At 41.7% G+C, this 26,762-nt stretch overlaps 1 protein-coding gene and 1 pseudogene across 4 annotated transcripts in view; both read left to right on the forward strand.

Moving 5' to 3' along the window:
- The first annotated feature begins 927 nt into the window (after window positions 1-927).
- Window positions 928-26,762, forward strand: part of BAZ1A (bromodomain adjacent to zinc finger domain 1A) — an 86,284-nt gene continuing 60,449 nt past the window's right edge. For 2 of the 4 annotated variants that reach the window (XM_056134303.1, XM_056134304.1), the window contains exons 1-3: window positions 928-1,045; window positions 1,693-1,869; window positions 14,298-14,576. In XM_056134303.1, coding sequence (XP_055990278.1) covers window positions 1,757-1,869; window positions 14,298-14,576 — 392 coding nt within the window. In that variant the 5' untranslated portion in view covers window positions 928-1,045; window positions 1,693-1,756. Of the gene's footprint in view, window positions 1,092-1,680; window positions 1,870-14,297; window positions 14,577-26,762 lie in introns of those variants that run through there. The other 2 variants (XM_056134305.1, XM_056134307.1) reach the window with 2 other exon arrangements.
- Window positions 16,918-17,067, forward strand: LOC130042201 (uncharacterized; annotated as a pseudogene).

The raw sequence follows: 26,762 nt of genomic DNA on the forward strand, positions 1-26,762 counted from the left end.
TTGAAGTTAGTTTCACATATGGAAGTTATCGATATGGAAAAGTTGCTTTTAGGAGAAATTTCAAGAGCAAATCCATGATCCATAGCATTCTAAGTGACAAATATTGATCATTCACTTTCAGCGATATATTTTAAATATTAGTCTTTAAAACTTTTTAGTTTTAAATACGTGCGTGTGGGGGGGGGGGAAGGGACATCCTGGAGGCATGATGTTTCCTAAAACATACTCCCTTTTTTTATTTTGTTTTTTTCCCCCCTCTGAATTAGTCTAAGTATGAGCGAGAGCCGCTGTCAAAAACGGTATTTTCTTTTCCCGAAGAGCAAGTTTGCCCAAGCAAACCTGTAGACCAGAGAACTCCTAATTTTGAAGAAGCGACTCGCAAAGAGAGTTTTCATTTCTTATTCCTCGTTCCTCTTCCCCTCTTTGAAAACGCAGTTAAATCATCCTTGGAGCCCTTTCCTCCTCGTGAAAACCAGGGTTGGTACCAGACTTGAAGATGAAGGCTTCACTTTGTTAGCCCAGCGTCTGCGAAACCCCATTTGTTTCCCCCCTAATTCCCCCGCCCTCCCGCCACACACACACACACACACACACACACACACACACACGCACACACGCACACACGCACACACGCACGCACACCCGATATCTTTTCGGCCGCTAATCTCAAACATGGAGGATGCTTCTGATTCTTCGCGAGGGGGGTTGCTCCATTAATTAATAATGTAAGCTCTCTCCCAGGCTCTCGGCCGTCTCTTCCTGTATCAGTGACAGGCTGTAAAAGTCATCGGGCAGCCAATAAAAAGGTAGAAGCGAGAAGCGCAAAGCTCCTCCCAAAAGCTCTTCCTCCTCGGGAGCCGAAAGTAGATCAGAAACTTCCCAGGAGCTCGGGGAGGCGGGGAGGTGGCGGTGGCGGTGGGACGCGAGCCCCCCACGCGGAGCCAGGCCGTGGGCAGCGGGCGACGCGGCCGGCGGCGGCGGCGCGGTGGCAGCGGCCAGCTGCGACCCCCAGGGAGGACCGAGGCGCCCCGGGAGCGTCGCCTTTGTAAGTGGAGCCGGTGTGGAGAAGCGGCCGTGTGCGCGGCTCGCAGGTGAGGGGAGGCTTCCGAGAGGTCACTCGGGGGAGGAGGGACGAGGAGGCGGGCGGGGGAACAAAGCGGAGCCGCGCCGGGGTCGGCGAGCCGGCGGCGGGAGCCCTCGCGGGCGTCGGGCCGGCCGGCGGCTCGCCGAGCACGTTGCGAGCCGGCGGCGGCGGCGGCGGCGGCGGCGGCGGCGGCGGCGGCGGCGGCGGGCTGGGAGCGGGCGCTGGGGGAGGGGGCCCTGCCGCCGCCGCCGCCGCCGCCGCCGCCGCCGCCGCTCCCGCACCGCCCGCCGCGGGGCGTCCGGCCTCATTGTGAGCCGGCGGCGGGGCGTGCGGAGGTGGGGCGCGTTGGGAGAGCCGGGCCCGCGGCCGTTCCCCTCTACCCCATCCCCCCCGCCCTCCCGGGGCTCCGCGGCCCCCCGGCAGGGACCCGAGTGAGCGCGGCTGCCGGAGACAGCCGCGGCGCGTCCGTCACACAAAAGGCAGCCGAGCTTTCCCGGCGCGCGGAGCGCTCAGCAGGAGCAGCAGCAGCAACAGCCGCAGCCTCCTCACCGGCTTTATTATTTTTCTCCCCCCCCCCCCTTTTTTTTTTTCCCTCCAATTCTGCTTAGGGGAGCGGAGCGGAGCGGAGCGCGCGGCCGAAGGTCGGGGGGAGCCCGCGGGGCGGAACGGGAGATGCCGCTGCTCCACCGAAAGCCGTTTGTGAGACAGCAGCCGCCCGCGGACCTGCGGCCGGACGAGGAAGTTTTCTACTGTAAAGTCACCAACGAGATCTTCCGCCACTACGAGTAAGGGCGGGCCGGGCCGGCGCGTGGGTGCGGGGGGTGCGGGGTGCGGGGGCTCCCCCCTTTCCACCCCAGCGCCCTTTTGTCTCGCTCCCGTTCCTCGCCCGCGGCTGCTTGGCGGGGCCACTTAAAAGTGACGGGTGGCGGCGGACCCGCGTTTCGCGGCGCCCCGAGCCTACCCCGCCCGCTGACTGCGCGGGGACCCGGGCTGGGGGTGGGGGGGGGGGAGAGGTGGCCCGCCGCGCCCCGCCCCGCCCCGTCGCGGCGCGCGTGGGGTCGCACGGGTTGGGGGAGCGGCCGTGCCCGGAGGAGACAGGGGGTTCCCCCACCCACCCCGCCCGCCCGCTCGGGGCCGGCCGGCGGGCGCTCGGGTTCCGCGGGGAGCCGCGGCGGTGGCCGGGCAGCGGAAACTCCCCGCCTGGCCCCTCCCGCCGCGGCCACACGCGCACTCCGGGGCCAGTTCCGGGATCCCCGGCCGGCGGCAGAGGGGATCCCCTTCTGCGCGGAGCGGCGCGGGGCTGGCCGGCCCCCGGCCCGGGGAGGGAATCCCCGCTCCTGGAGGGCCCCAAACGGCCGGGCCGGGCGTCTTTTTTATTTTTATTTTTTTTCCTCGGTGGCCAGGGGAGCCCGGGATCGGAGCGGCTTGGGGACTGGAGGGAACGAAGTGGACACTCGGGAGGGACGGAAAGGTGGGGCGGGGGCGGTGTGTGGGGGGGGCGGTGCGGGGGAGCTCCCGCCGGCCCCGGGTCGGGGCGCCGGGACGCCGCGGCCGCTGGCGGCCTCTGTCTTGGCGTGGCTAGGCCGCGCGGAGTGTGCGACGCGGGCCGCGCTTGTCACCGCCTCTTCTTGGTGACTAACTCCGGGCCCCGGAGAACTCGGCGTCTCCGCCCCCGGGAGACCGGGCGAGGAAGACGTCGGGGCGGGGGCGGGGAGAGGGCGGGGAGGAGTGGCGGGGCGGGGGGTGGGGGGAGCGAGCGCAGCCCCGGGAGCTCCGGGTTTTCACTTTCACGTCCCCGGGGCGGCTGGGGAGCTGGGGGAGGGGGTTCAGACAAGTTCAACTCCGGCCGCGCCGCTCTTTATCCACCCCACCGCGCATGTGGGCCGCCTGACATGTGCCACTCGCTATTGTTTTGATAAGGAGTCGGCGCTGCGGCGGGTGCAGTTTCCACCCCTTTACTAAGTTCTGCCCCGCGCCAGGTGGATTCCTTTCCCCCTCCCCTCCACACCCCCCCCCGGCCACCCCATCCACGCAAAGATCGCCGGGTCCCGTAACCCCAAACAACGCGGGGGTGGGTGGCAGTGGTGGTGGTGGGTATGATTTGGAGATCTCGGTCGAAACAGGCTCTCATCTCCAGGCGGGGCGAATCTCGAATCGCATCCCCGAAAAACACTCCCGAGACTCGCTTTTTTCTTGTGCTTCATCCTCTCGGGATGTCCACCGAGTCTGGCCGGGAACTCCTTTTGTGGCTTCCGAGCCCAGCGTTGTAAAACCAGATCAATCATGCAGCAGGCACTTCTTCTCAGTGGGGGGAGGAGGAGGGGGCAGAGGAAAGGGAGGGCTTTAGGCAAACTGCACCTGTCCCAGAAACGGACACTGGACTTAGAAAAGGCAGTTCTTCGAGCTTTTGTTTTAAGCCGGCCTCCTCTTTTTCTTCAGCTCTTGGGAAAGTTACGCACAAACATGTTATATCTGGAGAAGTTTTTCAGCAGACAGTACTTTTAAATAGGATTGCACATCTTACTCTGTTCCTGTACAGACTTGTTTTGTTACTCAAATTGAGTTCACTCTTGTAACTACTTAAGAGAATTTGGATTAGGTAACTTGACAGGGGTGGTATCCCCCCTCTTCTTTCCTATTTAAGTTAAAATTCTTGGCATTTCTGAAATTTAAAGTTCTGTATGCAAGAATGCCAACTAAATCGGAAACACGCTTAAGTTTCCAATTTGTGTTCTCCTTTGATATAAGCAATTTTATTTTTTATTCCCAACTTTTATTGAGACACTGTGGTTTACAGTACTGTTAATGATAGAGTTTCATGTATACATTGACTATAAGCAGTCTTTTAAAGAGGTTCTTCTCACTTTTGATGGGATAATGAAATGTCTGTTATACATTTTGAATAAAAATGAACTTTTCATTTACTTTGGTTCTTGGATGATTCTGATCATGGAAAAATATGAAGTGCTGAAATATTTTTGCTATTTCAAATCTGCTGTTCCACTAATATTAAGGAACTGCCTTTTGTAATATTATACACTTTTTAAAAGTTTAATAACTAGGGTTTTTGTTTTTGTTTTTCCTGTGCTGTTGTGTTCAGGTTTTTGGAAATTACAAGAGTGCAGAAAAGTTGCAAGGATTTGGGTGCAAGGATACTAGATCAATTGCCCTGAAAAGGGCACAGCTAATAGGATTCTTTGGTATTAACCTTTATCACTTTTAATTGACAGTATTGGAATAATTCCATTAGTATTACTTATTACTACTTATGATTTTTTATTACTTTGAGAATTACAAAAGGATCATTCATGAATATATGGTGGTCTGCAATATTGTGACTCTCTGCTCCTGGCACTCATTGGAGAAGCTATGAAGGAAACCTGTTACACTCATTCATTAAGTCATCATTGGCTTATGTGAACCTTTTGAAAAACTATGCTTTAATTTCATTATTTTGAATAACTTGCATTTTTCTAAAGACCACAATGCTTACCTGTTTACTCAAATTTTTATTTATTGAATACAACTTTCTCTAATTAGTCTCAAGAGATTTCTATACCTTTCTTTGTTCACTTTCCAATTCAATGCGAAGTAACTTTGTTTCTTAACTCTAGTATAAGTTGCAGTGGTTCTACTATTTCATTTTGTGTCCATCTTACTTCATATTTTAACCTAACACTTCCTCCTTTGTCCTTCTGAAGATCAGTGATAACCTTTCCATATTAGGTAGTGTAACATCTGCTATTGCACTTTTATCACAATGTATATGTTGCCTCACATTTGTTCTTTTCTGAGAGCGTGGATTATTTGAGATAGGGACCCAAGACCAGCTTGGATCCTTAATGATTATGCAGTGCAAACTCCTTTATTTGGTTTGAGTTGCATGCACTTTAATTGCTAACTCTTGTTTGACCTGCTTTCAAAAATAAAGAAGACTCATTAAAATAGCACACTGTCTATAACTGCATAAGTTAAATGTGTATTATTAATCTCTTAAGAATTTATTCTGTAGTTTGGCTAGCTGGCAGTTTTGTTTTTAGTTTGACTGGATTGTTCAAAATGGAAGTCAGGTCTGATAACCAGAAATTCTAGAGATGTGTGGGATAGGAACATGATTCCATGTGACATAATCTTCTAAATAAAATTTTTTTGTAGACATTTAGTTCCTTAAAATTGGAATGTATTTACCATTTTTAAGTAGAACTTTTCATTCAAGATTTGGGAATTTTTTTCACATAGTTATGTTTTAACTTATCTTTCCATTGAAAGGATTTTATCTAGATTATAGGGCATTTCATTATCATTGTCCATCAAATCATGTTAATTCAGTTTTTTCAAATCTTTTTTTTAAAATTTTAACAGATAAGGGAACTGGTGTTGGAGTAGAGAGAATAAGTCAAAGATTAATATCCAAATCTACATTATCTAGCAATTCAGTGGTTACTAGAATTCTTACTCATGAGTCAAAGATTTTAGAGATTATGCTCTATTACGTGGAGCTTATAATGCAGAATTCTTCTTAGTGTTTTATTTATTTATTTTGTTTTTTGGGCCACACCTGGTGATACTGAGGGCTTACTCCTAACATCACTCCTGGCAGGTTTGGGACCATTTGTGGAGCCCAGGATTGAATACGGCTCAGACACATGCAAGGCAAACATTCTATTCGCTGTACTATCTCTCCGGCCGTTTCTTAGTATTTATTGCAATATGCAGAGATTTGTGCCGAGAACACGGGGGTTTGCTTGGAATTCAAGTTGACAGCTTAGATCTTTATGTTGGCAACATGCTCAACTATCCAATTTCTTTACTACATCTCTAAATTATTAAGCTCTCTATAGCAAGTGAACAACTCAGAATGCTATTAGTTCAGAATGAGGAAAAGTAGCTTTCATAGTTTTCCAACATTATAGAAATATAATTATCAAAATGTCAGTTGAGCATGGAATTTTCAAGGAATATTGGATAATCTAGGTGGTGTCAGTCTGCCAGAGTTTTTGTTTTTCATTTTTTTTTACTTTGCAAGTTGCCTTATTTTTAATGTATTCTTCAGACAGTATGCATATACATGTACATATATATATACACCCATAAATATACATATGGGTGTAGTGTGCATATATTATAACAACTCACCAAGAAAAACTTAGTACCTCACAGCTGCATGAATTGTATATTTGATTTCTTCTAGTCTTTTATCAGCAGTAAGTGCTAACTCACTTAGCTGCAGTCTGCTGCAGGATAGATAGAGTAAAGGTGGATGGAGTAAAGGTGGCCTTGATCACATGTGAGGAGCTTAGCTGGGATGTTTTTTCTCTGTGTGTGTGCTTTTTTTTTTCCAGCTTTGTTGAGTATAAGTATAAAAATGGTTCAGTATACTGAAATGACTTCTTATCCTGTATTCTTTCATCCTCAGGAAGTTAGCTTAGCGTGCTTCACATGTTAATGTCAGGGTTCCTAGAAGATTAGAATAAAAGTATCTCCAAATGTCATTTTTTTTCCTTTTCTTTTTCTTTTTATTAGTGAGACATCATGAGGTACAGTTGTAGGCTTACAAATTTTTGTGCTTTGGTTTCAATTATACAATGATCAAAAATTTTTTTAATCAATCTGACATGCATTTATTTCTATTGGGCCTTCAGCTTTTTGTTTTGGCTTTTGAGTCACACCTGACAATGCTCAAGGGTTACTCCTGGCTCTGCATTCAGAAATTAATCCTGGAAGTGCTTAGGGAATCATATGGAATGCTGGGGATGGAACCTGGGTCAGGCACATGCAAGGCAAGTTCCCTGCATGCTGTACTATCTCTCCAGCCCTCCAAAAGTCATTTCTGTATTATACTGACCAAACCAAATCTCAATGCCATTTCAGATTCAAGAGATGGTAATATTCTTTGTAAAATTATTCAAATCCTATTTCTATTATTATTATTTACTTTGTGGGAGCACTTCCCATGCAAGATTCAGGAAGCCCAGGGGCCCCTAACAGTAATTCTCAACCGACTGGGTCAGCAGTTCAGTGAGGGGGCCATGTAACCTTGTAGTATTTCTTGGACTTTGTAGTGCTGGAGATCACATGGGTCATCTCAGAGGCAGTTTTTGAAGTGGGGCACAGGTACTAGACCACACCCAGCGATGCTCAGGGGCCTTCAAAGCTATCCCTGGCAGTGCTAAGGGACCAGTGCAGTCCATTCAGGGCTTCAGTCAGGGTGAACATTGTGAGAGGCCCACACCTTAATCTCTCTATTGTCTCTAATCCCCTTAGTCTTATTTCAGGTTTGGGTATTTTTTTTCCTGTGTTTTGGGGGACTGGATGGGGGGGGGGGGGGTTCCCAAGAAATGCTTAGGAGACCTGGAAGGGCCCCTCTTGCTGATTCAAATAGTGAAGCTGAGATTCACGCACATTCCTATTTCCCTCTTATTCATGTGTGTGCTTTATCTAGGTACACACAAAAATTAATGTGGCCTATCAATGAGAATACAATTGTTTTTGACACTGTACTTTGGAGAATCCTTGGAGATGCTGAGATAATTTGTTCCTCTAGTGAGAAATGAATATATGTCTTTAAAATTAGTGACTTAAATCTCATTTGTGTTACGTGAGCATAGAAAGTGGATAACTGTAGGTCAAATAGGAGATAATATCTGAGGTGTGTTCTGAAAGGTGGAGCTCTCAGAAACACAAAATGGGAAATACAAAATTTAAGAGCACAAATTTCAGAACACAAACGCAAATGGGGAAGAAGGACATTCTAGATAGAGATTGCTCTGCAAATACTGTTACACAGAGGGAGCTATATAAAAATTCAAAAAAAAAGTGAATTGGAGGATCACTTTGCCCTTTAAAAAATTAGGGGCCAGGGGCTGGAGCGATAGTACAGTGGGTAGGGCATTTGCCTTGCACGCAGCTGACCCGTGTTCAATCCTCGGCATCCCATATGGTCCCCCGAGTACCACCAGGAGTGATTCCTGAGTGCAGAGCTCCAGGAGTAACCCCTGAGCATTGGAAGAAAAAAAGGAAAGGGACCATACCCATCACTATTGGGGACACCAAAACTGGTTTGTGTGTTGGGGTAGGGGTAGGTAGACAGGTGATACCAAGGTCCCAGTGACGACCTCACACATGCAAGGGATATGCTTTACTACTGAATTGTATCTCTTGCCCTGGTGTTAAGATATTTAGAATCTTCATTACTTTCCACACTTTAGTGTCCCTTGAAAATTTTAGGAACCTGCCTTAATATTATTACCCAAGTCTGAATTATAATGTATAAAGGAATAACACATTATATTCTTTATAAAACCAAATCTTGTTTTTGGGTTACTTGAAATTTTTTCTTTGTTACTTAGAAGTAAGTGTGGTTCTCATCTTACTGTTATTTTCCCCCCCATACTATAAGGTATTTAAGTCTATCTTGTCCATGATCACCTCACTTTCGGCTCATGTGCCCCTGTTAGTAAAGGAAATGCAAAGAACAATCCAGGTTGTTTCCTAGGGATAATTTTTTTCCTCCCTCCCTCTCTCCCTCCCTCCCTCCCTTCCTCCCTCCCTTTCTTCCCTTTTTCCTTTTTTGTAAAACAAGGTAGTTAGTGTTTTTTTTTAATTGAAACTTAGAAAGATGTGAGAGGAGGAAAAGTTGGGAAGTGTATTCAACAGAGAACACTGGCAGCAAAGAAAATATAGAGACAAGCAAGGAGAGAACGCAGATTTGAAGAGCAAGCCCAAATTGCTTTCAGGAGCTTTTATACAGTTCTTCCAAATGGTTTTTCTCAAATTTTGCAAACATAAAAATTAACCTAGGTCTGGTAACAGGAAACCCTTGCACTGTTGATGGTCTTCTCATAGTCTCATCCTTTGCACTGTTGATGATCTTTTCATAATCAGTGGATTCTTCTGAGCAAAATTTCTGAGCCATAATTTTATCTCTTGCATACCATCTGTCCGTATGTAAGTGGGAAATTCTAAGTTTTTAACCAATAACTTGATTTCTCAGTTAGAACTCTGATATGTGTAGTGGTGTTTTCTGTTCCTTAATCTTTTTGCTGAATTGTGCTTACTCTTATTTTTTGGATCATAAAGTATGATCATAAAGTGCACTTCACATTTATCTTCCGAATTGTATTTGTTTTCTGATTTTGTGATTTTATTCTTAATTTTATTCTTCTGGAATTTTTTTTTTCCTTTTCATAGTGGTCACCTGCAGTGGTAGTGCTTGGGAGGGCCTAGAGGTTATTCCCTCAATGCTTTATTGGTGGGTGTGGGTCTTGACAGTTTGAGATTAGGGGATCACCGGAGCCACTCCTGGCAGAGCCCAGGGGTCAGTGTGTGTTCTACCAAAATGAGGTATCTCAGACTTTGGCTTTTAGTTTTCCTAGTACCCAACATTATGTTACTCTTAGTTCTTCAGTTTCTTCTCTAGGAGTTAACTTTATATTAAAGTTATATTCTTACCATATTCAACCTGCTAACTTAGTAGTCGTTTTTCCTTAAGAAATAAGAAAAGAGGTAGCTCTGCAGGTTGAGTGTATGCTTCATTTGAAAGAGGCTCAGGTTCAATCCCCAGCAACACGTGGTCTTCTGAACCCTGACAGGAGCAACCTCAGTCCAGACAGAGCTAGAAAAGGTCCTGCACACTATTGGGTTTGCCCCCCCCCCAAAAAAAAAGCCCTAAATAAAAATTAAGGAGAGAAATAATAATAATAATAAAAGATCTCAGACTTTCCTTAAAGAATTAGATCATCAATATTTTAGGCTTTTTAGACCCAGAGAATCTGTTGCATCTATCCAACTGTGTAGAGATAGTGAGAAAGCATTCACTGATAGTACATGGTATGTAGGTCATAGAAGAAAGCTGTTCTCTCTAACATAGTATATGTGTGACTGTTGAATACTAAAAAAAGGGAATACTGAAAAAAGGGGATGCTGGGGGGAAAAAAAAGGGATGCTGGATTGAACCTTTGTCCAATACTATTACCCATTTCTGGTAGAAAGTATTGAAGAAATGCAATCACAAATTGGAGACATAATTTTTAGTGGCATATATTTAAACTTCTATTCATATAAAATATTACTTGATATGTTATGATTTTTTAAATGGGGTTACACCTGGCATCATGGTACTTAAGAGATTACCATTGCCAACACATGGCAGTGCTTTGGGGGTCCTGCTGTACCCAGAATCAAAAACAGGAACTCACACATAACAAGACTTGTGCTCTGCCTCTTTTAGTAATGCCAGCATTTTATTTTCTTATAAAATAATGCTGTAATCTATACCCTCGAGTTTAGTATTGGCAGAATTCTGTACATTTGAATGTTTATGATGGAGAACAGAATTACAAATAGAGGAGAAAGTGAAGATGCCCCAAGAGATGGCAACCTGCTGGGTGAGAAGTAGGGAGAAATTGCCCTTGGCCTTTCCCCTTGCTTTAAAATGGTCCCTACCGGTAGTGTGCCCCACCCCCTTCCTCCTGGGGATAGATCTTTGTGCCCAGCAGGGCTATAATGTAACAATCACTTTGTAGAGCAGATAGACAAAGGAAATTCACAGACAATTTGCAGACTTAGAAACCTGGGTGTAGAAGTTTCTCTCTCTCTCTCTCTCTCTCTCTCTCTCTCTCTCTCTCTCTCTCTCTCTCTCTCTCTCGCTGTCTGTCTCTGTCACTCTCACACATGCACACGCACACATCTTTTGAACAATATTAAACTTACCGCAACTCTCTACACAAACTATCATCTTGTCATGGCACAAATACTCCTGCCATGGCACCATTATATCACACAGGGGTTTTCAGAATTTGAAACGTGACTCATTCTTTAAATTAAGATGTATGCAGTATTGTAACATATATACTACTTCTTGAAAGTTTATGTGTAGTATGTCTAGATTTGAAATAAATTTTAAAGGTAATACTAGGCTTAATTTAAATTACTAGAACTACAACATGTGAATATTATGTGTTAAGTGAGTTTGAGAAGTTAAATCTTATAGATGTTTCCTGGGGAAATATAAACTTTATAAGTAAGTAAACTATAAATTTAGACAGTGAAACTTAATACTTGTAAGCTCTATCCATTTGTTTATTCATTTAATTCTGTACAATTGATAGCCACCTGTTGTGTGTGCCTATGGTCTCTAAACTAATAATTTATCTTTTTATTTCTAAAATTCAGATTATGTTAATCTTTATAGACATTCCTTCAGCTCTCCTTTCCTTTGGCTTAACTTTTAAGGCCATTTCCTCAAAAACTGCAAACTCAGAGGATATCTGCTTCTGTCTTCTGTCTTAATGTCTGATGTCTTAATGATGTACATATATGACCCATTTAAATGAGATCATCTGTGTACTGAATTCAAGTTACATAACATGACACTTTTTATGTCTTGTGTCAAAATATAATTTTTCTTTACTCCCTTAAATTTCATTTCTATATGATTCTGTAGATAAATATATAAATAAAATAAATATAATAAATTCATCTCTGGTCAGACTTATAGCAATAACCTACAGATTTACATAAACATTTTACTACTTGTTTGAATGATGGGAGAAGGAAGGGGGGGGCTTTCAGGAAGGAAAAGTAATTATAATAATTAAGTTTTTGTGTGGCTGACCCCAGTTCCATCTCCAGTGCTGCATTGTGTTTCCCTCAAACACCACCAGGAGTCCAACCTAAGCATAGATCAAGGCATAGAACCAGAGCACTACAGGGTATGGCCTTAATAGCCCCCTCAAATTAAATGTATATTGATTATGTACAATTATTGGAAAGTAGACCAAAGCATAAAGGATGGGGAAATATCTATCCGATCTTAATACTTTGAGACAACCACTGGTAATACATAGAACTTTTTTGATTTAAAAATATTTAGAGAGGCTTCCTCTTCAAGCCAGTGTTCTTTGAGCACATGTCTGATTTGCTTGGCTCTGTTTCTTTACTTGCTTATTTCAACTCTGGAGATGCCTGTGTCCTTTCTCAACCATGTACTTCTCTCTTCCTCTTTCCACACGTCTTTCTAAATAAGTTTCAATAAAAACTACCTTGTCTTTTTTTTTTAATGTAGGGAAATGTTTGCAAGTCCTGATCATAAAAATTCAAATAGTAAAGAAATATTTAGAATAATTCTTTCATAGTTCCTTCCTTTCTCTGTAAGAAACATTAGTTTAGGGACTGTAGTGATAGTACAGTGAGCAAGATGCTTTCCTTGCATTCAGCCAAGCTGGATTTGATCCCTGGCATCCCATGTTGTCCCCTGAGCACTGCCAGGAGTGATTCCTGAGTGAAGAACCAGGAATAACCCCTGAGTATCTCGAGGTGTGGCCCAAAAGCAAAACAAAATTGTATATGATATTTGTAGGCACTCTTTTTTTTTGTTATTTATATATATGAGATTGTTTTCAGTGATTTAATTTTTTTTTCTTACTATATCCTATGTTAAGGTTTCTTGCATTTCATTTTACCTTTTCACTGTTAAATGTTATTAAAGATATGGCTTGATGTTTATAGACATAAGTTTGTAACTCAGGATTTGAAGTGCTGAATATGCTCTCAAAGGTGATTCCCATCCAGCATTTTATGACACCCCAGTGTATCTAATTGTCTTACCTTTTGGGGGGGAGGGAGTGCGGGGAGCACCTGGCTGTGTTCAGGAGTTACTCCTGGCTCTGAGCTCAGAAATCACTTCTGGCAAGATTCTGGGGAACTGATGGAGTGCTGGGGATTGAGCTCAAACTGGCCACGTACAAGGCAAGCGCCCTATCCACTGTACTTTCTCTGACCCCTCTAAATTGTCATATTTTTAGACTCACTTTTGTCTTCTAAAAAATTGATAGACCAGATTTATTTTTAAATTTAATTTTTATTTCAAATTATAATTTTTTAATTTTATGGAATTTCAGATTCACTTCACACCTTTTTTTGGAGGGGTGGGGTGCCAGGGGTCACAGTATTTGGGCTATTCCCAGCTTAGTGCTTGGGATCACTCCTGGCAGTGATTCACTTATGGTGCCATGTGAATTTAAGGAGGGGATAAGTGCTGGGGATCAGGTTTGGGCATCAAACTCAGGCTTCCTGCACACAAAACATATGCTCCGGCCACTTGAGCTCTGTATCTGCCCCTTGCTTTACACCTCTAAAGATATATATAATTCTCACGACTCCCACTACCAAAAAGACACTTCCCTTTTCTTTTCCTTTCTGGTAGCCATAATAGTTGGGTTTTTTGTTGTTGTTTTTCACCAAGTTTAGAATTTACTTTTATTTTTTGCCAGTTCATTTCCTAGCATATAAGGGAAGCCATTTCATAATATCTTCTGCTTATTTTGCTTAGCATTAGCATTTCAAGATTCAGCTATTTCTTCCCAACAGGGCACTGTTCTATCTTTTTAAATGGCAGACTATCATTCCATTGATAGCTCAAGTTTTAGATTGATAGAATTTTTAAAAACAAATTATTGCTCAGATTAAGGAATTGTAGCCATGCATAAAAGTACTGAGTAGAATGATTCCTCAGGTGTGTCTCTACAATGTAGCTGTTAACCTTGATTTTTGTGTTACGATTCCAGAGATCTCTTGTGTTTCTCTTTTATCTATCTTTTCTGTCTCTTTTCTTTCTTCTCTTTTTTTTTTTTTTAGACAAGTGAGACCATTATAATTGGTAATAGTCCCACTTGGTAACCTTTTGCTTTTAAAAAAATATAGGAGAGAATAAAATTGGATCTTCTTTAAAATTAGTAGTGATACGTATTTTAAGGATTTATAATTGATGATTAATAATTTTTTTTCATTTTGTGAAGTACTGTTGTTTATTTAACCTTTCTGTTTAGATGCTTTAGTGCTTCAGTTTTCATTATGTTAAAATGTTTTTTCAGTAGATAAGTGCTTAAATTAACTCCAATGTTTTGACTCCTTTGAATAAAAAGCTTAAAAGCTCAGGAGGAGAAAGAAAGGTTGAGTTTGTTTTCAGTGTACAACCAGTTTCAAAAGTAAAGAATTAGAGTCCAATTCTGGCTGAATACATCTTTGAAATTGCAAGATATAAATGCTTAGCTTTAAAGTATTTTTCCTTAGATTTGTATTATAACATAAGGTGACTAGTAACAAACTTAGTGAATTGAATGATTATTTGTAAAATTTTTCAATAAAGGCACAGTCCTTTATAAACTATTGAAATGATAGTTAATGGATTTTTTGTTTTTTGTTTTTTAATCAGTGACTTTTTTGAACGAACCATTCTGTGCAACAGTCTTGTGTGGAGTTGTGCTGTGACGGGTAGACCTGGACTGACTTATCAGGAAGCACTTGAGTCAGAAAAAAAAGCAAGACAGAATCTTCAGAGTTTTCCAGAACCATTAATTATTCCAGTTTTATACTTGACCAACCTTACCCATCGTTCACGCTTGCATGAAATTTGTGATGATATTTTTGCATATATCAAGGATCGATATTTTGTTGAAGAAACTGTGGAAGTCATTAGGAACAATGGTGCAAGGTAAAGTAATTTTAATTTTTTCTTTGATCAACATCTTTACATTACTCAAAATTCAAAATGCACAAAATGGTAAACATAATTTCATCTTTTTTTATCCTGCTACCCATCCCACAAATGGGATTATACATTTACACACACACACACACACAAATATATTCTCTTGGCCTTTTAAACACAGAAGATGACGAATTGTATTCTCTGCTTATATATAAAGCTAAACACCTTGAAGATCAATCCATTGTTACATAAATCATCTTTTTTTTTTTTTGCTATTTTATAAGTTCCATTCTATGGAAGTTCAGTCCAGTCCTCATTTAAGAGTACAGAAAACCAAAATTATTTTTGTATGCCCTCAAACATAGTAAGCTAAATATATGTCTTTCTTGCTGGGTTATATAGTAGTTACTCTGATAAAATGAGTTTTATATACTCTTTTGCCCAGATCATTAAAAATTGGCTTTTTATATATGAATGTTTAAAATAATATGTCACTGAGTCACTGATAACTGCCGAATTGAGGTGGCTCAAAGGGAGAGCACATACTCTGCATGTGGGATCTCTGGGTTTGATCCCCAGCATCACCTGTGCCCCAAATCATGGAGTCTGGCTGGATTAACTTCCCCAATACTTCCTGGTGTGACTCAGAAACAAATATTTTATTGGTGCTATCCTGAGGGCCTTAAGCATTTGTGATTGAATAGTCATTGTATTTATAGTTGTAGCCTTCATTTGCATTTAAAGCTTTTACAACCTTGAGCTGAAGAGGTAGTACACCAGGTAAGATGCTTGCCTTGCACCCCATATGGTCCCCAGAACCCACCAGGTGTGATCCCTGTGTGCAGAACCAAGAGTTGGGACTGAGCTCAGTAGGGCATGTCTCTTACCCTATATAAAGAAAAAAAACCTTTATAGCTTCAACTTTTGAGTTAGTGCTTAATTTTGAGATTTTTTCCCCCTCCTCTTGATTTGGGTCCAGTTTTTTTCTTTTTTAAGTCTTAAACTTTAGTAATCATAAGTTTTTAAAGACTTCAGATGATACAGTCACTGTCACTGTCACTGTCCTCCCGTTGTTCATCGATTTGCTCGAGCGGGCCCAGTAACGTATCCATTGGAGACTTTGTTGTTACTGTGTTTGGCATATCGAATACATCACGGGTAGCTTGCCAGGCTCTGCCGTAGTATATAAAAAACAAGAGGTTTTTGTAATTGTTTTTTTTGGGGGGGGGAGGGGGCTTTTTTTGTTTTACTTTATCCCCCCCTTGGTTTTTGGGGTTGGTTTTTGGTTTTCAGTTTGACTTTTTTGGTTTTTGGGCTGCACCTGGTGGTATTCAAGGCTTACTCCTGTCTTTGCACTCAGAGATCATTTCTAGAAGGGATTCGCCAGATTGGCCACATACCAGGCAAACACCCTATTGCTCCAGCCCACAAGAAATACTTGTATTAAAATCTAAAACTCTGGGCCAGGGGCCAGAGTGATCATACAGCAGATAGAATACTTGCCTTGCACAAGGCCAGCCGGGTTTAATCTCTGTCATTCTATATGGTCCCCCAAGCCCCTCAGAAGTGATCCTTGGGGATACGTGGTATAGAACATACCTAGTATATATGAGGCCCTGACACTGAATACATCCCTGCTGCTGTACTGTTACATATAAGGAATGGTGGCTCCCCAAACACCACTGGGGTGGGATAATAAAATCATTATTTTAATGTAAGTATTTTTGAATTTAATTCCCAAAATGTTAGTTTTGCTTTTAATTATACAAACAACAAATGGTAAAAATTAAAGGATCTTTTTCCATAGGTCTAATAATTTTTAGGAGAGAAAAATTTAGAAAGACAAGAGTAATATGTCACCTGCGAGTGTATTAGGAATATAGGGGCTGGAGAATTAGTACAGTGGGCAGGGTGCTAGCTTGAATGCAGTTGACTCAGATTTGATGCATGGCACTCCATATGGTCCCCTGAGTCCCTCCAGTTAGTGTTCCCTGAGCACAGAGTCAGGAGTAAGCCCTGAACACAGCCGGATGTGGCCAAAAAACCTTAACAATAAAGCAAAGAAAGCCTCTTAGAAAAGGAAAAGAAAAAAATCACTATATAAATACTGGGGTTTTTTAAAATTTATTTTATGGTGACTGGGATCAAACCCAGGACCACCTCATATATGTAGGACAAATATTGTACTGCTGTGCTGCCCTCCCTTATTTTGTAAATACTGTCTGGAGTGTGTTTTATGGTTTTTGGTTTCGGGTTTTTTTTCCCTCACTTTTCTTGTGGTTTATGGCTTTTGGTGATATATAAAACTTTGCATTTTGATATATATACCAAAAGGAATAAGACCCTGCAAATATTCTCACTGTTCTGATTTTGTAATAATCAGCGTAGGCTAAACATTTGCGTGTGCATGCATGTATAAGTGAGATCATGCATGTGTCCACAGACCTAGTTCTTTACCTACCTAGGTCTGGTCTTAGAAATGATGGAGATAAATTTTAAAAATTAAAAATTAAAATTTTTAAAGAAATAAGATTGATAACAAGGATAATCTCTTATTTTTTAACTTATGTCAAAAGCATTTTTCTAATTTATAAATGATTGTGACTCACCTTTTGTCAGGAGAATTGTTGATTGCATCTGGAAACATGAGATCATTATTTATATTTGATATTTGTTTCTGTCTTTTGTTTGGTTTTGGGACACAGCCGGTAGTGCTCAGGGTTTACTCCTGGTTTTGCACTTAGAAATCATACCTGGTGATCTCGGGGACTATATGGAGTGCTGGCGAGTTGGCTTGGCCATGTGCAAATCATGCACATGGCCTATCAGCTGTGTCATCTTTCCAACCCCTATTGTTTATATTTGGGTCATACCTGGTGGTGCTCAGAACTTATTTCTGGCTCTGCACTCATAAATCACTCCTGACAGGATGCAAGCACCCTGCCCACTGTACTATCACTTGGACCCAATAATTTATACTTTTAATCTTCTGATATCTGATAATATTTCAGTGTTTAATTTGCTTGCTTAAGTCCTTTGCCTATTTTTTCTTTTGTCTTATTTGTTGTTGTTAGATTTAACAGAGAGCTACTTAATAAATACCAAGTATAATGAATATGACAGTCATACTGTTGTATACATTTTATATTTTTTCATTTTATTTTTTTTTACTTTTAGTTTTGAGGCCACACCTGGAGATACTTAGGGCTTACTCCTGGCTCTATGTTCAGGGTTCTCTCTTGGCTGTGATCAGGAGACCATATTCGGTGCCAGGGATCCGATGAGGGTCAGCCATGTTCAAGGCAAACACCTTAACTACTCTTCTCTTTAGCCCCATTTTGGAGGATTTTCTTAAGTGTGCATGTACATTATAATATTGTGGTTAATAAGTTAAGAATGGGCTGGAGCGATAGCACAGCAGGTAGGGCATTTGCCTTGCAAGCGGCCAACATGGCCGGCCCAAGTTCGATTCCTCTGCCCCTCTCGAAGAGCCCGGCAAGCTACCGAGAGTATCTTGCCTGCATGGCAAAGCCTGGCAAGCTACCCATGGCGTGTTCAATATGCCAAACACAGTAACAACAAGTCTCACGATGGAGACGTTACTGGGCCCGCTCGAGCAAATCAATGAACAACGGGAGGATAGTGACAAGTTAAGAATATATTCATGCATTTACTATTTACTATTTCATTTATTTTTGTTATCTGGGGTTTTGGTTTTATTTGGGGGGAGGGTGGACACACTGAACAGTGCTTAGGGGCTTCTGCCCGCTTCATGGTGCTTTGAAGTGCTTGTGAACCTTACAGTGCCAGGGGATAGAGCTGGACCTCCAGCATGGAAAGCATGTATACTATCCCACTAGCACTTTGCACTCTTTGACCCCAGTCACCTGATTTTAATAGGGTGCTTTTATCTTTGATTTTTGATTAAGGATCAGAAAAATCATTTCTAGTTTTATTGGCACCAGAATTGTGCAGGATCAAAGCTTTGGAATTAAGACTAATCCCTGTTGGACTCTTTCAGCATACTGTGAAGCTGAAATAAGAGTGTGTTGGGTGTGGTATTTAATTTTGAATTGCTATTTAAATAGATATAGTACATTTTACTGAAAAACGTTGTTGCTCTCGGCCCGAAAGCCTTTGTTAGTATTTTCTTCTATTCCTACTTTTTCTATTGACAATTGTTTTATAACTGAGTTAGAAGACTGATTGAAATTTCTTTAACTTTATCCCTGACCTTTTATCTGTTTCACTTAAATTTCAAATATAATGACTTTAATACCATTAACTTACCTAATTTAACTAGAATTTCTTTACTGTGAACATGCTCCACCATTTATTTAAGTCTTTGTTACTTTTAGTAATTATTTATCATCACATATCTCTTTAGTGTACTTAGAATACTTATGAAAATTCAGATCCTGATATGATGTGGCACACACAGAACAAGTAGTCAATAAAGGACAAGAAACAAGTCACTCTTCTTATTATGGATTTTGAGTTTTCAGTCACACCTTGATATTGACACAGGGAAATGTCAGGCATGATTTTTTTTTTAGTTTGAAATGGATTATAGAGTCCAGATAAACTCTGACTTTATACCTATATATGTAGTTTTGGGGACCAAGGGTCACATTCAATGGTTCTAAGGAACCTTGGGTGTGGGGCTCTAAGCCAGAGCTCCCATATTATAAATCATATTTTCCAATTATTTGAGCCATTTCCCCAGTTCTAAGTTCATTTTAAATTAATAGTTGTATGATCCTGACATTCTGAAGGGATATACATACTAGTTCATTGGTATACTGGTATTATCAGTATAAGAGAATCTCAGAAGTTTCTTCAGGATTCCTGTTGAGTTTTATCTCTAGGCTCCTGTGTCCTTTATACCTGGCTGTGGCATGAGATTTATTCTTGTGCCTTGGAGAATCAAATGGGTTTCTCCCAGTGTTTGAGAAATAGAAGGTTCTTGCTTTCTTCAATGAATTCAAGAGTTTGAGATACTTGCATTCCCACTTCTTCCTTCTACTCTTGCAATGCTCAGGGGTTACTCTTGACTCTACACTCAGGAATCACTCCTGGCGGTGCTTGGGGGACCTTATGGGATGCCAGGTTGGTCATGCGTGCAAGGAAATCTGGTCCTACCTGCTGTAACTATCACTCTGGCCCCTCTCTCTACTTTTTGTTAGATGTGCTTTTTGAGATATAATTCACATGCTCTCAGATTCACTTATGTAGCATATGTAGCCACTGGAGAGAGAGTGAGGTGCTAACATTGATGTGACTGACCTCGGTTCTATTTTCAGTACCATGTGGCCCCTGAGGTACCCCCAGTTGTGGCTCAATCAGCCCCACAGTGTCCTCAAAATCTACACATTAAGCATGTAGAATTTCAGGTCAGGTTAATGAGCATATGCTTTGCATACAGGAGCCTTTGGTTTTATCCTTGCTTCCGGCAACACAGTGCCCCCAGCACTTCTGGAAGTTGCTGCAACGTCACTGGGTATGCACTCCTCAAAACATAAAGTAAGTGAAGTGTGGAACTTAGTGAGTGTGAGCATATCCACAGGGTATGCTACTGTTACCACTATCTACAGAACATTTTCATCACTGCAGGTAGTTTTCGATTAGTATTCATTCCCCATGTTCCTCTTATCTCAGCCCCTGGAAATCATTTCTTTTCTGTCTTTGAATTTAGGTATGAACATTTCATATAAATGGAGTCATGTAACATACGGCCTCTGTAGCTGAATTTTTCACAAACTATAAGGTTTTTTTAATAGTCCTACATGTTGTAGCATGTATCAGTATTTATTTCATTTGGGGTTTGGGCCATACCCAGAGGTATGGGGACTGCTCTAGATGGTGCTTGTGTACCATGTGGTGCCAGGGATTGAACCTGGGACTCCTGCATGTAAAGTGTGTACTTCAGTCTTTTGAGCTATCTCTACAGCCCAGTTTCTTTGTTGTTGTTGTTGTTATTATTATTATTATTATTCGCAAATAAATGCTGTGTGAATCTGTTGTTATCTACACGCTCATAAGTTGGTGGACATTTGGGTTATTTCCATTTTGATCCTGTTATAAGTGATGCTACAAAACTTGTGTACAAGGTTTTGTTTTGTCTCTTTGTGTATATGCTTAGTTTTTAGTTCAATTGGTGTAAATCTAGAATTACTTGAGACTTTTTGTTTGTTTGTTTGTTTGAGGGCCACTCAGAATTTTTGTTTGTACTCAGAGTTTACTCTTTGGTTCTATCCTCAGTACTTGGAGTAGTATGTAGTGCCAAGCATCAAAATAGGGTCAGCTGTGTACAAGACAAGCACCTTGTCAAGGAGGGATCCCTGAGCACAGACCCAGGAGTAAACCCTTCAACACTGACCAATGTGAGACCTCAGTCCTCTGCCATAAACACCCCAACAAAAAAAGACAAGCTTGTAATTTTTTTAATTGCTTTTTTTCTTAAAGATTCATATCAGAGAAAAGTACAGTAGGTATGTTCTGGAATCCAAATTATCTCCCTGTAAAAAAGTTAGTGCGTGAGGCTGAGAAGATGTAGCTTAAAGGACGTTGCATGCATTAGACCCTAAATTTATTCACTGAAATGTGTGTGGCCTTGTGAGTCACTTCCTGGTACTACTTCAGCATCAGTGTCCATATACAGCACTGCATCAATGAGCCTGAGCATTGACTGTCAGGTCAACATAGCTGCCCAAGTATGATTGGAAGTTGTCCCTAGAAACTTCCCCAAAGCACAGCAACAACAACAACAACAACAACAAAAACAGTACATAGTTCTTTTATTCCCCCCCCCCCCCATAATAAAAAAAATGGTTGTGAGGGATTCAGAGAGATTTTATAGGCTTTAAGGCACTTGCCTTGCACAACCTGGTTCAATCCCCGGTACCACATATGGTCTCCTGAGCACCATCAGGAGTAAGTAACTCCTGAGCACAGAGCTAGGTGTAAACTCTTAGCACCACCATGTGTGGCCTAACAGCCCTCCCCCACAAAAAAAAAATTGTTACTTTTAAAATAACAAGTCATTTAAACGTGTGCCACTTTTAATTGGTTTTTCAGAAACTTGTTCAAGTTTTTCCCCAAAAAACATTTATCTGAAATACTACATTTTTTCTTCTTATGGGGGGGAGGGGGACAGGTGGTGTTTTTGCTTTTGATTTTTTAAGCACTTGATCTAATAAAGAGAAGATAAATATAAAAACTATCATTTACAGAGTAGGCATTTGTTATGTATTGGGATTAGAATGAGAGCATGAACCTTTAATATGACTAGCCTAAATCATAGCTAAAATGCATTACCATTGAGAACAGTAAGGGAATAATTAAATATGCCGAGGAGCCAGAATGGGCATAAAAGGTGTTAGTGAGAAACATTCTTTGCTTGTTTGGGGACCACACCAAGCTGTGCTCAGGGATTACTCCTAGCTCTGCACTTGGGAATCACTCTTGGGGATCTTATATGGTTTCAGAATTCCTATTTCTAGTCACAGAAATTCCTCACTATCATCACCAAATAATTTTCCTTTTTTGTTTTTGGTGGTGGTGATCCTAATATCTGATAATATATTTCCAAAAGAAAAGAAGTGAGAAGGTTACTTGGAATAATTCTTGTTTCTTTGGAATTCTTAGAGTGGAACCATCTTCTTAATTATACATGGTGTTTGACAAGAATGTTCTTAAACTAAGTCTAGGCTAGTATAACTGGGACTGAATTGTCTTGCATCCTCTAACATAGCCTTACTCATATGCCCTTGGCCTCAGACTTGGGTTTCTTTTCTCACCTCTCAGTGTGCCAATCCACACGTGCTCCCAAGGTCAAAAATGATCCCCAGAACATAAAGTAACAAAATAGGAGACTAACACCCAAGAGTGGCTGAGATTAGTACCAGGAATTTTGCTCCATGGCTTGGAGGCCAGGCACACAGTCTGGGGAAAAGGCAGCTCAGATAGAGAAGGGAGCACCAAATAAAGGGTGTCGGGAGGATCCTCCCAGGATGAGAGAAGCATGCTGAAAGTAGACTATAGACCGAACATGATTGCCACTCAATGCTTCTTTTGCAAACCACAGCACTCAAAAGGAGTGAGAGAACAAAAGGGAATGCCCTGCCAAAGGGGTGGGGTGAGATGGGGAGCATGGGGGGTGGGAGGGATACTGGGATTGGTGGTGGTGGGAAATGGGCACTGGCGGAGGGATGGGTATTTGATCATTGTATAATTGAAACCCAAGTACAAAATTTGTAAGTGTACAGCTGTACCTCATGGTGTCTCACTAATAAAAATTTTTTTAAAAAATGGTCCCCAGAAGAGATGACAGGCCCCAACCAGTGTGCAGATATGCTTTTTCAAGCCCAAGCATGCCATGTGTTGGCTAGTATTCCATTGCTCAAAGCAAGTCTCATCAACAAATTCAAAGTTAATGTGACGGGAACTAGGGAGTGTGATTCAGTGAGGGTTGTGCTGTAACAATCTGTAGACCACACTAATTATTTGTTAGGATCCCAAGGTACTTCCAGGCACATAAAGTACTCAGTAAATGTTAAGCAAGGGAAAGGTCAGACAGCTGAGTTCAACCTTCTGGTTTGTAACCAGTTCCTAATTTTTCTAATTTTATAGCACCGGTCTATGCTATAGCACTGTTCTCGTGTGTATGCTATATATTAGGGAAACAAAGACAGTATTGGGGTTTTTGTTTTGTTTTGCTTTTTGGGTCACATCTGGTGATACACAGGGGTTACTCCTGGCTCTGCACTCAGGAATTACTCCTGGTGGTGCTCAGGGGACCATATGGGATGCTGGGAATCGAACCCGGGTCGGCTGTGTGCAAGGCAAACGCCCTACCCACTGTGCTATCTCTCCAGCCCCACGCTCATTTTACATTTGAAGAACTATACACTGAGGTTAAATTCATTAAAATTTTCCCAAGATCACATAAACAGGTGAAGTTTTAGAGAAGAATACATGCATGTAAAAGAAAGTACTAAAAGTGTAATTAAGAAATAAGAGGTGAATGATCACCCTTTGTTTACTTTTAACTTTTTGCTTGAGTATTTTATAGTTTTTGATCAGTGTCAGGACACAAGACTGTTGTATCTGTGTGGCTAGGTTCAAGCTTTTTGTCATTCGCTCAAAAAGTGAGGTAGGTTATATTTAAAGGTTGACAGCTTCTAATCAGTTTGAAAGGAAACAGCTCTAGTATTTAAATACGTTCCCCTTCTATTTAAATTCTTAACCATTGTACCATTGTACATATCAGAAGGTGACATAATTATTTTACTTCTGTACTTAAGTTTTTCTTTCAAATACTTTGTAGATGAAAGTATGCGACCTAGTGGCTATAATAGGTGACTGCAGGCATTGAGGAGGTGACCAAGTTTTGGTTTTGTTTTTAATTTGTTCTATCTCTCTGGAACAATTTCCAAGGATGAAAAAAATTATAATCTTCTTTATTGAAGCTAATAGGATTTATTCTTAGTACTTAAAATATATACAAAGCCATGGGGGCTGTTGTGATAGCACAGCGGATAGGGTGTTTGCCTTGCACGCGGCCCGACCCGGGTTCGATTCCCAGCATCCCATATGGTCCCCCGAGCACGGCAAGGAGTAATTCCTGAGTGCAGAACCAGAAGCAACCCCTGAGCATCGCTGGGTGTGACCCCAAAAGCAATATAAGTAAAATAACTCTTTTTTTAAAAAATGTATTGACTTACTGTGAGTTACCAAGTTACAGAGTTATTCATGATTAACTTTTAGGTGTACATGATTGAACACCAATCCCTTCACTGCCCTCCACCAGTGTCCCCAGTTTCCCTCCCACTGCCCTAGCTCGCCTCTGGCAGGCACTTTTTACCTTCTAGTTTTTCCCTTTAAGACACTGGTTTGCAATACTGAAAGTATTATCATGCATATCAGTTTACCCCCTTTCAGCACCCAGTTCCCAACCAGATTGACCACTTTCCCCTGTCATTGTCATAGTGGTGCCTTTCCTGTCTTAAACCCCCTCCTGCCACTGTGGCAAACTCTCTACAAAAGTCCAGTTCTCTTGCTTACTAACTTGCTCCTGGCTCTGCACTCAGGAAACACTCCTGGCAGTGCTCAAGGGATCACATGGGGGGATGGGAATGAACCTGATAGATTTATGTGCAAGGCAGCCTCCCTAACCCTCTGTACTAGGTAGCCCCAAAATTCTGTGGGGCTTGCTTGTTTGTTTGGTTGGTTGGTTTAGTATTTCGGGCCATGACCAGCGGTGCCCAGGGTTTACCCCTGGCTCTGTACTTAGGGAATACTCCTGGCTGGTTGGGGGACCAGATGAGGTGCCAGGGCTGGCCATGTGCACGACAACTGCCCTACCTACTGCACTATCACTTTGACCAGAAGCCCCAAAATTCTTTATCTTTAAAAACTACACATACAAGTTTGTGTGCCTAAGATAAGTGATATGTGTGAAAAACCAATAAAGGACTGAGTAAGATAAGAGAGCATAGATACGTCTCTTAGCTAGTGTGCATATATTTGATAGTGTCAATAATATTCAAGTTGAATGAAAATTACCTTAATACAAGTAAGTTTCATGATTGGTCATTAAATGGATGTTTACATTTTATCAAGATAAACTGGAGTACTGGGGAGATAGTACCAGGGTTTGTGTGTATGCTTTGCATGAATCCAGCCTGGTTCATCCCTAACACCACCTGGCCTTCTGAGCATTGCCAAGTGTGCCCCTGGAGATTCTTGAGTACCGCATCCTCAGGACCTGACAGGGAAGCACAGCCGTGTTATTACTGGGAGTGGCCCAGACTCCCGCCCCTCCCAAAAAAAAAAATTAAGTTAGAATCTTTCTGCCTCTGCCTCTGGTCATTTATTCTGTCAATATATTGATTTTTGTTGTTACTAAAATTTTTTTTTTAAATTTGAGGGGCTGGTACAGGAGGGTTATATCTTGCATATGACTAACCTGGATTGGATCCCTAGCATCCTATATGGTCTTTTGAGCTCCACCCACAGTGATCCCTGAGCACAGAGTCAAGAGTAAGCACTGAGCACCAGGGCTTTTGGACCAGGTCTGGTCCAAAAAACATTTTTCCCCCAGTGGGTAAGTATGATGCATAGTGAAGGAATGAACTGGACTTTTAGTAGTAAGCCTCTTTGTTGTTTTTGGCCACACCTGGTGGTGCTCAGGAGCTATTCCTGTCTTTGTGCTCAGAAGTGACCCCTGCAGTCACTTCTGAGCTCAGGACCATATATGATGCTGGGGATGGGACAGCTGCCTACAAGGTAATTGCTTTACCCCATATACTATCTTTCCAGCCCTCTTAGTGGTAAACTTAATATAGTACCTGGGTGCATTGAATTTTATTTTATTTGGAAGAGGGGGTTGGCACCACACCCAGTTGTGTTCAGGGCTTACTCCTGATTCTGTGTTCAGGTGTTACACATGTGTTGACTTTTAATGAATAGCACTTAACATTTATGTAATGTTACAATGGAATATTACTTAAGTTAAGAAAGCAAAGTTTGTTCAGCCTTCCCGGAAAATAATATGGATATTCCTTTAAAAAACAAACAAAAGCCCAACAACTACTAGAATTGAGCTTTCATTTGATCCAGCAATTCAACTTCTTGGAATATATCCCAAGGGCCCAAAAACAAAATGGAAAAAAGACAATGACACCCCTATGTTTCTTGTAGCACGGTCCACATTAGCCAAAATCTGGAAACAGCCCTAGTATCTGTCCAAGAATAGATAACTGGATAAAGAAACTGTGGTACGTGTATATAATGGAATATTACTCAGCTATAAGAAAAAATAAGATCATGCAATTTCCTTCTGCATTGATGAAACTGGAGAGTATCATGCTGAGTAATGTTAGTCAGAGGGAGAGAGACTCACACAGAGTATCTCTTTTATAAGCAGGATTATAGAAACATAGTGGTGGAATAATTAATGCCCAAAGAAAATGAAAGAACAATGAAAAGAGCACAAGAATTGGTCTTCAGTACAAAGCATATCATTTGGTGGGGGGTGGGCAAGAGTACATGGTGGACTACAACTATAGGGGAGCAAGTGTTCAACCAGGAGATGTTGCTGAAAGGTGGTAAAGTGTTATGCATGAAATCTTATCATTACAGAACTATAAAGCACAATGCAAAAACATAAAAAAAATAGTGTGTCTC

This window comes from Sorex fumeus, unplaced genomic scaffold (assembly GCF_029834395.1).
Source record: "Sorex fumeus unplaced genomic scaffold, SorFum_2.1 ptg000098l, whole genome shotgun sequence".
Taxonomy (NCBI): domain Eukaryota; kingdom Metazoa; phylum Chordata; class Mammalia; order Eulipotyphla; family Soricidae; genus Sorex; species Sorex fumeus.